Genomic DNA, 13,592 nt, shown 5'->3' on the forward strand with positions numbered 1-13,592 from the left:
AAGATGATTTTTTTAAAAATCGTAATAGAAAAAAATTTTTTATTTTGTAAAATAATTATATTTGGTGCATATTTATGTTTGACGGTATGATATTAAATGGAATGTTTGTATCTTTTTCCGCGACGCCCTTCCCGATACCGTCAGTTAACGGTGACAACGTGTCTTTTTATAGTATCATCATTAACTCAACTCGGCGTAGCATACATAAATACATACACTGATATATCACGAGTATATAACTATCTAAGCTGTGTTACTTGTAAGGCACATAACAATCAAGGTGACGGTGAACATTAGTGACTTTGATCGTCCGTGACGGCTCCTGGAGTTCATTCATGCGAGATTGTACAATCTAAATGTAACATCGATCGAAAGTAATCCAACAAATACATCTGCCGCTCTACATTTTATTATAAACTCATCAATATTTTTATTGCACTGTAAATCATAAATTTTCAATTTTAAAATGTTCTTTTTTGCTCAAACTCCCTACTGGGAATTTTTTTATTGTACTGGCAAGGACGAGATATTTTTTTCACTACTATTTCACGGATGACGTACACGATGCTTGAATTTTTGCATTTTATGGACCGGTGAATTTTCTTTTTCGTTATGTTGCACATTTATAAATTATTATATTTATTTTATGATGTGATATGATCGTTTCATGTAATTTCTGAAATTTATACTGTAGTTAAATATTCTTTCTTCAGTAAAAAACGAATACATGATTTTTCCTACGTCAAATATTCGTTTGACTAAATGTACTTGTATTTCTTGCAAGTTATAAATTATTAGACCCTTAAATATATTCAAACAACATGATTAGATTTTAAGAAATTTTCTAAACTAATAAAATATGTAGAAGAATTTATCAGATGTGTATAATTTAATTTCTATGTAAATTAAAAATTAACATTACTTATTTACCAATACTAGTAAAATTTAATGTTTAAATTTTTGCAATGTAAATGAACTGTAAAGTAAAAAAAAATGATTAATAGCGTTGTGTTTTGTAGAAATTGTATATTAATTACAATTGAAAGTCAAGCAATAATAAAATAAGTCGGAATTACAAAATTTTCATTTGCGCTCAGTTCTATAATTATGGTATTGTCTGTAAAAACTTGATAGGCCACAAATGTCTGATCCGCTGACCCGTTTTCAGCGACCTGCACGCTTTCAAAGTCAAACTCACTCAGTCATCCACGACCAAATGAGAATTATGTACAATAATAAATTAATAACTTCTCAGTGGCCTATTTCTTAATAATAACTATAGTAAATTCCGTCTAAAACATCCAGTGAAATTACATTTATCACTTTCTTCAATGAGTCTCCTTTAATAATTAACAAAAAAAAGTATTAATAAAAGCCGGATGACTGAATATGAATATTAATATAAATTTTAATATCACCAAAATTTTTAATTAAAATTATAATTACTTAACAGAAAAGTCCATTCACTCCACAAAAATATACAATATACTTGCGCGGATTCACGTTGATTTACAAACACAAACGCAAACTACTTCCACTGGATCGATAATAATCGTATACCTGTTCTATTCGAGCAGCGACCCCCTTTATCAACTTTTTAACATGCCTTTGACCCCAATTGTCCTTATCTCATTATCAATCATCAACAATAATATCACACCAACTGAACTCTTTCTTGAGAACTTTTTTATTTATTCTCAATTAATAAAATATAATTTTTTACTCTCACCCCGCCTTAAATGAGATTAAATATTTTTACTGTTTCTACTGACATGATAATTTATTTTTTTTTATTTATTCCAGGCCAAACAACGTGCCTCCGTGAAATGGCTCCTCTCGAAGGCGTACAACAACCGCGTGCCGGACAATCTACGCGAGCCTTACTATCGTGATCTGGAGGTAAGATATTTTTTTTTAATATTATATTAAACTATTTTAATCAAAGATGAAAAATAAGAATGAAATCTTCTCTATTTAACAGTTGCAATAAAAATTATCCGAGCTGTCTAATAATACTTACAAGTTTTTAAAAAATGTCGGAAAAAAATCTTATAAAATTCTTGGCAAGAAATCTTCTCGTTGAATTCTTTTTAGCATGTCACTAACAAGTTTTATCAACAAAAAAACCCGCTGGGCATGTTGGGAAAGTCAGCATTTTTTAACATTAAAAGAGCAAGTGAAACTTTACCCATAAAATCGAGATAAACTTTAGTGATTATCTTTTACTAATCGATCGATCTTTTAACGTGTTATATAAATTTTTTGTAAAAAAATTTTTATTTTCTACAAATGGTGTCAATTTTATCGCCGAATAAATCGTTGATTAAAATCAAAAGATGACAACTGACTCAAATTTCATTCAAATCAATTCAAATTATAAAAAACACAAAAATGATTCGTGAGAATGAAGTAATGATACTTTAAAGATACTTAACGTTTATTTAATGGATTGTATATAAGAAAACTAAAACAATTAATGAGAAAACAACTATAACAGTCAGTAAAAGTGCACATGTTGCACCCACGTAAGACCTCACTTGCTTGGCAGCAATCCAATTAAACCAATCGAATTAGTTTTACGTTTGCACTCCAACATGTCTCTCCGTATAGTAAATAATCAGGGAGTTATATTGTCATCAATCGTGAGTACTTAAATCAAAATATAATAAATAATAAACACATCATATATTAAATGTATCTTTTGGAAACATTGTTGAGGATGCACTATTATTTGAAAGTATTGTACGGGAGAAGTTTTTATGCAAATTTAAAATTTATGAATTTTTTACGACGCAAGGTTCGTTAATAAAAAAAATATAAAACATGTATTTTATAAAACTAAATAGTGAATGCCAGTTAAACTGTAGCTATTATGTCAAAGTTTCATGTAACACTAAACATCCTTTGCTCAGAAGTTGTGTAAAAAATTCAAGCGGTGATACGATCACTGATTATCTTGGCACTAATCCAGCCGTTTCCTCTGTCTCCCAAGCGACCATCAGAATCAATAGTATCGCTTTCAAATTATTAAGTAATTGCAGCACTATTCTGTACATTACTCTAATTAAAGTGTTTTTTTTTTTGTTTTAGGATCAAGAGCATTTAAAACCACAAATTGTTCATGCGTTATCAAATGCTGAGCTATATTGTCTTGCATTGGCGAATATTTATTCGGACCCGAATTACCACAACCAAAACCACTGGGGAATATTGCAAGCGTTAGCGAGGAAAGGTGTCTATGTAGCTGAGCCTAATAATTCTCAATTAACTGAAACTATTCTTATTCAAAATTCACCATTAAAAATGGTAATTATTATTATTATTATTAATTAATTTATTTATTTATTTATTTAAATTAATAAAAAATACCACTGGAGAAAATTTATTTAAAGTAAAATAGTAATTGTTTTTTTTATAAAATTTCAGTCTGCACATATGGCTGTGATAGAAGGTTTGATGGTCTTGTACGCGAAGGAAGTAGTGACAGGAGACCGTGTAGTGGCGGCGATCCGACGATTTGATCCTCAGCCAGAGATTGAAGTGCCTAGTGACCATGAAAAGGGCTTACTTATGTGGATAAGTCATGCCTCGCATGCATTAATCGCCAAAATCCAAACGGAAGAAGGCGCTGGAGACAAAACGCGACTACCTGAGTTACCTGCAGCCAAGGACTTTCAGTCATTGTGCGACGGTGTGGGTTTGGCTGCTGTTGTGGCCTTCTACTGTCCCGGCGAGCTCAACTGGATGGATATTAAAGTGTCAAAAAGACCCTCTGTTGCAGATGCACTCCACAATCTCTCACTTGTTCATAATTTTTGCATAAGATGCTTGCCCTACTCTATTTTTCATATGCAACCTGAGGATGTTACTTACATGAGAGGGTAATTATTTTATTTCATTTTACGTTTGTCATTTTTATACAATGTCTGGAAATAATTCAAGGATAACTTTCTACAGTCAGTACATTACATTATATTACGATGAATTTAAAAATCACTGTTGTAAAATTTAATGCTTTTTATATATAATCGCATAATGTAAGTTATACTGAACAGTTGTTAAAATGTCCTTCAATTATTATCAGTGAGTTAATAATTTTATAAATAATAAAATATTTATCTTGTTAGGTCTATGAAACAAAATTTACTGGTTTTTCTCGCGGACATGTATAACGTGCTCGAGATACATCCTGTTAAATGTGTACGTTATCCAGGAGAGGAAAGAGCCATGCAGCAGTATCTCGATGGTATGGATTATTTCCACTCGACTCATAAGTATATTTAATTATTAATCATTAATTACTTAAACAAGTACACTTATTGTTTATTTAATAAATTAAATATTAGTGTAAACATGAATTAAAAGAAAATAGAAATTAACTCACTAAATAAAGATGTGAGCACTTGCGTAAGTCGACACCGAGTCAACACGTTAACGCCTCAATGGCACATACTATACGTACGATTGTATTTATTTAACTTTATTGTTGTTATTATTATTGTTACTATGATAATATTATTACAATTTCCACATGGGTGACGGTTTATTCTGTATTGTATGATCGGTGAAGGCTACGCACTCTTTTTTACACTTAATTTATCTTACTCTTTCTATATATATATATATACATACATACACATATAAATTAATATTATATAATTTACGTTATTATAAGTTTATTCATAAAGATTTTATTACGATTAAGTAAACAAATATTTCATTTACGATATAATGTAATTATTTACTGCAGCATTTTATGCGAAAATATCTTATCAAAGTTTTCTCTTTAATCGTAATAAAATTTCGCTTTTTATCAGTGTCAATACACATTCGTACGAAATATTGGCGTGTATGAGTGTTGACTATTAAAAAAAAATTAAGTACAAGTCGCGCTAAAAAATAATATTTAAAAAATTAAACACAATTACTATATTACCGTATATTTTTATGGTCAAATCTTCTTGACGATATGAACACAACAACTGAATTGGTGTGTCCGTCTTCTTCTCTGATCCGCCACCACAACTCAATCCTCAATGAACAATAAATATTGATACAAAACAATTAACTACCAATACCAATATCAATACCGATGTATGTGTGACGGTGTGACAATAATCAGCTTGCCCGCGCAATAGTCACGGGGTAGCTCATAAACGAAGTCTACCGCAAGCTATAGCTCCAATTCCTGATCTGAGAAGCAACCTCTCTGTGTCCGCGCCAGGTTTCACAGGTATCCGTTTAAAACCACGATCAAAACTATCTCAAGTTTTATAATTATCATAGGTGGTTTTTTTTTTTTTTTTTTTGTTCATTTTCTTTTATAAATCCTCTTCATCGTGTTATTTTTTTCATCGCCATCCGTGGTTCTGTAATTCATTTGTATTACAACGGGAATAAATGTTTTGTTTTGTTTCTTCTATTCTCTTCTCTTCAAGCTCCAGATAACTGGGAGAATTTCATAAGTCATTTTTATTCACTGTTTATTAGCTTCTTTATCTATCACTAGTTACTCTCCCGATAAACCATGATTCAAATGCAATCATTTATATTCACTATCTTTGTTCATTTTTTTTAATGGTCATATTAATATAATTAGTATAGATTTTTATCATTATAATTTATACAGATAACGTTACACTTTAATGAATGTTATTGATATTTTTAAAGATTAAATAACTTCACCGTTATAATATTATCAGTTATTTAAAAACTCAAAATATTCAAAGAAAGAAAATTTTATAATTTATTTTATATAATATTTAAATGAAATAATTATAATAAATTATAATTTGCATTTGAATAATGGTATTATTAAATCAATTGATGAGATGTTTTGAATGAGAAGAGAAATAAATTTTAGGCGCACAGCTTGTTACTAATATTAATAAGTATGGTTTGCTAATAATACATATATAAATATTTAAATATCTATATATACCATAATTACATGAAAAGTAATTCTCGATTCATACTACATGGCAATGAGAGTGTGCATGAGAGAGATGTAGAAGTGATGGAAATAAATATCAATAATACCCAAGATCGCGATTCATACTTTATTATTGCTTGAATTATTTTTTCGCTTTTTACTTATGGTTATTTTTATTTATGCATGTCGTTTTGTCTTATTTGCCCAATGTCATTAGTCATTTAATAGCTATCACATTTTTGTTTCGACCATTGTCAATTAAGAGTAAATGCGTTCAATCATGAGATGAGGTCAACTCCATTTTTCGTTAGTTAGTATTTTTTTGCGATCTACTTTTTTTTATTTATCTTTTTTTTTTTTTTTTTTTTTTTAATTAAATGTTCATTTTGTGTTTCAGTATAGATTTATCAACTGCGTGTTAGTAATAGCTAATTATATTTTAATTATAAATTTTTGTGCTTGTTTACTCAACAAGCATAAAAATTTTCGCTTTACTTTTTATTTTAGGCTTTTTATTATTTATTAAAACAAAGATACTAGTAAATATTTATATATATTTTTTTTCTAGATAATATTCATAGTAGTTAAATATTTACTGGAATCTTTATCAATGCATTTTTTGTTAATTATTTTATTGATATTAAAAATAATTTTTTACTTGATTTTCATAAACTCCATTAGGTTATCTTATATATAAGTTTACTTTCACTTAATAATAATAATGAAAAAAATATTAAATGGTTCATTAAATTTTTCAGTTGGAAAGCCTATACCATCAAGCTCTGTAAGAAAATCACAATCGCTTCAACAAACGGCTGAAAGTCATTCATACGATGATAGGTAATATATTTCAATAATAATCACAATAAATATTTAATAAAAAAGTAATAAATTATTCAATTGCAGACGCGCCGGGTCTGAAGAAAATTTTATAGTACACAGAAATCGTGGTATCCCGACCCTGAGTTCTGTAATAGATGATAAATATAATAATACAGCTGCTGGACGGCCGAGTAATTGGGAAGACCAACGAAGAAGTTCGTACGCAGGAAGACGTTCGCGACGCAACAGTGTGACGGATGATTCCCAGTTGACAATCGAAAATTTTGGTGGATCACAGGACAATTTACATAATTTTGGATGTGTTCGAAACCCCGATAAAGAGTTAGTGCACACGGGTAAGCGCACCGCCACTGAACCCACACTTCCAGCACGCTCAAGCGTCCAAGACGCTTACGGGAGTGACGTCCAGAATATTTTAGCTGACAACGGTTACGGGAATGACGACCTGCCACCCACGAGATTACGACGACAAATTTCTAATTCTAATTTAAATAACTTGAGTCACAAAAATGTTTTACATTCCACGGATAATAATAATGATAACACTGACGGCGAAATAAAAACAACAGCCAATACGAGTGCTACAAAAATGTCAAGTTTTGCTAATTTAACCCAACACAATTCGGAAAAGAGTATTAATTTTAAGTATACTGAGCAGCAAGAACATGACGAACTCAGTGCCAATAAAGTTAATTATAATAATAAAAAATTTGGACAAAGTAATGGTAATGGTATTGGAGAAAAGAAAACAACTTTTGCGACTCTACCTAATACAACAACGTGGCAGCAACAAAGTGCTCAACAGTCTCAACAATTGGAACAACAATCAGCTGGTAAATTTTATTTATTTTTTTATTAAATTTACTAAGGAGCTTCACTCTTGATTACTTTAAAGTTTATCTAATTTTTTAGTTTAAAATTTAAAAAATTTTCTGAAACTTCTTTAAAGTTGTTGGAGTATTTATTTTTTTTTATTATTCATTATCTGATGAAATGTTTCTACTGTTAACATCTTAGATTAGATTTTATAATACAGAGAATTCATAACTTTATATTTAAAAAGATAATTATTGAATATCTTACTGATTATTAATAAATAATTTCAGATGAAAATGGTGGTAATACAATGGTATACGCTGCGCAAATAAACAACATTAAAATGAAATTAGAAGAAAAACGCCGGCTTATCGAAAACGAAAAAAGAAGAATGGAAGTTGTTGTCTCGAAACAGCGACAAAAAGTAGGAAAAGCAGCTTTTCTTCAGGCTGTAACCAAGGTTAGCTTTAACAACTTATTAAATAATTAATTTAATATTATTTTCATTACTAAAAAGAAAAAAAAATTAGTGTCTAATATTTTAATATCTTCTTGAATTAATTGTGTGTGTTGCTAATCAATTATAATGCAATTATGTTTCTAATCTTTCAGTTTTACATTGCGGTAAGTGCGTGTTGGATGGACAGATTGTTTGTCGTCTCACGAAGTCATGCACTTATCAACCTTATTTATTGTTTTATAAAATATTCATTTTTTCATAATTTTTTTTGAGTTATTTTAATTGGCTCAGATTGCATGGTTTTATAATTAATTGATTAATTTTAAGTATTTTTATTGTTTATATTAGTCGCCGTAGCCAAGTGTAGAAAAATTCGCTTTGCCTAAAATTGAAAAAGAAATTTATATCAAATAAATAATAGTAAATCCCAAATTGTATAAAATTAAATTAGTAAATTAGACAGCACGTTTTTCACCGTCAAATTGTTTTCCGTAGTCGCTGTAGTAAAAGTTGACGCTTTAAATTAATTAATTAATTAATTAACTCACAAATAAATTAATTAATTAGTTAATTAATTAAATGTAAAAAAGAAACTTGGCTGCGGTATTTTTTGGAGTTGTTGATTGGTGATGGGATGTGAGTGTATAACAAGGGTTGGTGGTTGGGATGGTTACAGGGTAAGGTTAAATCTCCTTCTTCGTCAACATCCGGTGGTGACAGTCCCGTAGAGCATGGTCCTCCTACTCCATTGTCCTCCGGATCCGCTGGAGATACCCCAACAAACGTTACTAAGACTACGTCATCAGTACCTCATCAAAATGCCCAAGAAAAACCGCAGCGTCCTTTTTCACTGAAGGTACGAAACTGCGTTTTCATTTTAATTACTTGTCTAGTCATTTTTTTTCTTCTGCTACATATTATTTATATTTTTTTTTTTTTTTTTCACATTTAGCTAATTGTTGACAGTTCGGTAATTATTTTACCAAGATACATTTAATGGCTGTGAATAATTTATTTATTTTTTTGGTGATGGTTATTATGTATTTATTTATTATTAATAATTTTATTATTTTATTGTTTTAGTTTAAAGCTAATGTAATGTATGCTTTTTTATTATTTTATTTTAATCTTTTAAATTAATTTAATTTATCTAATAAAATATATTTAATTAGTAATTAGATTAAAAGACTTGATTCGTGACAAATATTTAGAGCAGGACAAAAATATTAATAGTTAAACTTAATTCTTGGGAGAGATATACTCAATATGATACTAGATATTGATCAAACACAAAGATAAATGATCTTGAAATAAAATGTTGCTATAAACTTAACATTCTTGTTTAAATGTTAAAAGTTTCAGTTGGGTTTAGAATGTCGTGAGTGTTCTGCACTTTTTTAGTTAAACAATTTTATATTAATTAAAAAATTTAGTACATTTAATTGCATTATAACGATAGTAATGTTTGCTTAGATAAATAAATAAAAAAAATATTTCAATTCTTGAAAATTATAAATTACGGATAACGTAATTCATCTCGGTCTAAATTTTTTATTCAATTTTTTATCTAAATAATTTATAAAAAAAAAAAATTATTTTTTATAGGAAATTACTGAAGATATTCATGATGTTGAGCACAAGTGGTTGGAGCAAGATGGTAGTGCACCATTTACTGAAACTCGCCGTACTCCTGACATCGAAAACATGGATTTCGATCAATGTCAACAATCTATATCACAGTAATTATTATTTTTTATATTTCAATTAAAATGACTACACAGAACAAAAAATGTTCTTGAATCAAGTATATAATTTTGAAAAACTTCATCTTCTTGGTTTGAGTAAAGAAATTCTTACTAAACCAACTAAGAAATTTTTACTTGGTTTAAGTAAATTTTACTTAATTCAAGATAATTACTCTCTTTCAAATTATTTTCTTGGTTCAAGAATTTTCCTCTCGAATTAAGTTAATTTTTTTTTTCAGTGTATACACAGCGTTAATAAATATCCCTTGTATCCACCGAGCGTGGGTATAACAGGGTCCAATGGTATATTAATAATGTGGTAAATTAATAACGAATATTATTTAATTTCAGCATGAACTCGACTTTAAACGACATACAAGTAGACATCCAACGTCTCGCGAGCCAACAAAATCAAATTCAACAACAAACTCTGATGACCCAGCAACAGCAACAAATTCACCAACAGCTGCAAGAGCTCCAGAGTTTGCGGAGCCAACAACAACATCTGCAAAGTTTTGGAATGCCGCCGATAAGCCCTATGACTCCGCGACTTGCAGATACGCAGCCAGGACAATTTTACTTACATGACCAACCGCAGCAAATGCAGAGAAGAACCTGGGGTCGGCCGGCACACCAGCAGAATTTGCTTAACGAAATGGCCTCTGTGGGCCACTATCAACCACAACCGGTTGTCGACCCCCATTATAGTCCTCAGCCAGTCGCCGCTGCCTCTGTTATATACCAACAAGATCCTCGCCTGTATCAGGACACAAGGACTTGGGGTACTGGTGCTATACCTCAGCAGAAAGGGTTTGTTTTGCATGATAACACGCAAGATCAACAACAATATCAGCCGAGGTATCTCAACGGTGGCGATCATAGTCTCTGCAATAGTCAAATGCATCAACCGATTCAAAATTATCCGTCGGCTGCACTTTTTAATCAAACCCCGCCCACGGCTGCTAGTCCTCAACACCGTAATGCCGTGAGTATTTTTAAATAATCATTTATTTATTTTATTATTATTATTTTTAATGGTAATTTAGAGGCCAATGATTTGAAATAAATTAAAAGATACTGTACACTACTCACTCGTTATTGTTTAAAACGAGGAATAATTACATTAGTGAGAGGTTTAAAGGTCTTTGACGATTGGCTGTGTGTTGGTAGCCATGATCAGTGTTAACGTACATCCGTACATTATATTAGTATTAAGAGTCTTATTTACAAGAGCCAGCAATGCTAAAACCAGTTGGTGATGTAATTCGCCTTTTTAAGACTGTCTGAGTTGTCACCGAACATGGTAGCGTCATCCCACACACTGTTTCTCCAGCTTACCTGATGGAACACACTCCTACAGTTTGATCTCGACCCACTGAACACTTTTGACCGTCTGCTACTATTCTTATACTTATTTTAATATTTATTAATATTGATAATATGCATTTATTTTTATCAAACGCGACTACAACGTACTCGTCGTACAATTATACTTCTGAGGTTTGTTATTCATTGCTTCTATACATTTAATCAACAGTCGTGTTTTTAGTTACCGCGAAAATGTGGAAAAAAATGGTGTTTAGATTTATTTGAATGAAATTTTTTTTTTTTTTTTGTTAAAATTAAGTTAATAGATGAAAGTGAGTATTTGATAAAATTTTTTTTTGTTATAGGTTCATCGGATAAGTCAACTGATAAATGAAAGTCCAGAGACTAAAAAGTCAACAATACACCATGTCCCAATTACTTGTGAAAGTCCTACGGATAAACGTCAAAATAATATTAACATCCATACACCTGTACCAGCACCGCCGGTTGATGATATGGAACCACAAAATATATCATTCATTGGTATGTTTGGTTTTATAAATAAGTTTTTGTTAATTAAATACTTTTAGATACTTATGACGTGATTTCTAAAAAAAGATACTCTCAAGTCTTTTGGTGTTTTTTTTTTTACTTTTTACTTACTAAATTACTGACTAACATCTTTTTTTTACTGATGAATATATATACTATGTTTAAAAAAAATAATATTTTATTATTCACTCTCCGGAAATCTTACTTCTAACACGTAATGCAGAGGCATTATGAATGAGTTAAAAAAAATAAAAATACAAAAGTTGAATAAGTCCAAAATAAATAAACATTGAGGCTGGACGGCGACTTTAACTAATAATCTGAATTAATACTATTTTATTGTTTTCTAATTTTTAACTTTATTGAATTTAATGCGAGTTATTTGATCTGAACTAACTATTAGTTATTTTATCGCTTTTAATTGTATTGTATATGTACTACTTCACCGCTTCTTTTTTCTTCTATATAGGATTACATCCTTTAAATGCAATAAATAAATATTATTATTATTATAAAAAAAATAATATTTCCAATTGAAAATTTTTTAATAAATAAATATAATAAAAATAGCCCAATATAAATAATAAATAATTAAAAATAAATATTTACTAATAATAATAATAAATTATAGGTAACGACGATGATTTCACACAAGGAATTAAACGACTACATATCACATCAGGAAGTCGTACATATAGAATAGCCTCACCAACAAAAACAACAATCTCACGTAACTCTTTTCAACCTCACTCATCGTTGCGTGAAGCGTCGCCGTCACCTACTTCAGCTATATCTCCTCCAGAAATAACTCCTCTAGACTCATCGGACGCTGGTGAAAAGGGATTTTATATATCGTTTGACAATGACGGGCCGAAGAAGCCAAAACCTGCATTGCGTGTAAAAAGGTCGCCCAAAAAAGAACGCACTGTATCCTCGTTTATCGAGCAAGAAGATTTTACAGCGCGTCCCGAATCTCCACCTGCGAATCCTGTAGACCGACAACGGCAGCTAGAGGCTCAGCGTGACCTGGAACGAGAACGCCAGAGGCAAGCCGAAGAGCGTGAGTATCATCGTCAGGAGATGCGGGACCGGGAATTACGACGAGAAATAGACAAAGAGCAACGCGTAAGAGAAGACAGACTCCGTACTAATAGTGAGAGTCGTCAGAATGCTGCCAATGCTGTTGGTTTGGTCATCGGGAATCAGCTTGCTAACCCGGATCCCAATTCTGTTGATGAAATGGAGCGCAAGAAGGAGCGTATTATGCTGCTGTCGTTGCAGCGACGACAACAGCAGGAAGAATTGAAAGAACGGAAAGAAGCTGAAGCTCAGGCGCGCCGGGAGCAGGAAAAAATGAAAGAAGAAGAACGCTCGAGAAAAAAAGAAGAGGACCGTCAGAGAAGAGCTATGATTTTAGAACAGCATAAGTTGAAAAAAGCTATCGAAGAAGCTGAACGTGAGGTAATTTTTTTTTTATATGACCTATCAAAAGTTATCTATTTTTTTTTTTCTTATTTAATAAATTTTTTGAGAATGTTTTAAATAAAAATGGATACCTAATAACAATAGAATAGAATATCGTTTTTATTTGTATCACATATCGTGTTTTACAAAACTGTATCTTATGTTTTAATTTAATTATTTACATTTGCTTATACACTAACTTTGACTTAATTTTTAATATATTTGTACTCTTTTTTTTTTTTTTTTTTTTTTTTTTTAACTTTTGTTACACTTCATCCTTCACATATCACAGTCGCATTACAATACTATTTATACTATTTCATACTTATATTTACCTAATATCTATACAAGTATATCAATGACAGTCTTTTTCTGACATTCTATATTAATAACACTCATTCTCTTTAAACAGTCTTTCAATTTCGCCAACATATATACACAGCTCCCTATTTATGTCCCCTGTTAAAATTGC

At 30.5% G+C, this 13,592-nt stretch overlaps 1 protein-coding gene across 12 annotated transcripts in view; it reads left to right on the forward strand.

Moving 5' to 3' along the window:
- Positions 1-13,592, forward strand: part of LOC123266949 (patronin) — a 31,613-nt gene that overhangs the window by 11,490 nt on the left and 6,531 nt on the right. For 8 of the 12 annotated variants that reach the window (XM_044731396.1, XM_044731417.1, XM_044731432.1 and 5 more), the window contains 14 exons: positions 1,804-1,899; positions 3,091-3,306; positions 3,427-3,881; positions 4,128-4,246; positions 5,123-5,233; positions 6,691-6,772; positions 6,839-7,608; positions 7,882-8,051; positions 8,204-8,215; positions 8,728-8,907; positions 9,657-9,790; positions 10,148-10,781; positions 11,470-11,647; positions 12,288-13,117. In XM_044731396.1, coding sequence (XP_044587331.1) covers positions 1,804-1,899; positions 3,091-3,306; positions 3,427-3,881; positions 4,128-4,246; positions 5,123-5,233; positions 6,691-6,772; positions 6,839-7,608; positions 7,882-8,051; positions 8,204-8,215; positions 8,728-8,907; positions 9,657-9,790; positions 10,148-10,781; positions 11,470-11,647; positions 12,288-13,117 — 3,987 coding nt within the window. The remainder of the gene's footprint in view (positions 1-1,803; positions 1,900-3,090; positions 3,307-3,426; positions 3,882-4,127; positions 4,247-5,122; positions 5,234-6,690; positions 6,773-6,838; positions 7,609-7,881; positions 8,052-8,203; positions 8,216-8,727; positions 8,908-9,656; positions 9,791-10,147; positions 10,782-11,469; positions 11,648-12,287; positions 13,118-13,592) is intronic. The other 4 variants (XM_044731411.1, XM_044731456.1, XM_044731425.1 and 1 more) reach the window with 3 other exon arrangements.

This window comes from Cotesia glomerata, linkage group LG1 (genome assembly GCF_020080835.1).
Source record: "Cotesia glomerata isolate CgM1 linkage group LG1, MPM_Cglom_v2.3, whole genome shotgun sequence".
Classification (NCBI taxonomy): domain Eukaryota; kingdom Metazoa; phylum Arthropoda; class Insecta; order Hymenoptera; family Braconidae; genus Cotesia; species Cotesia glomerata.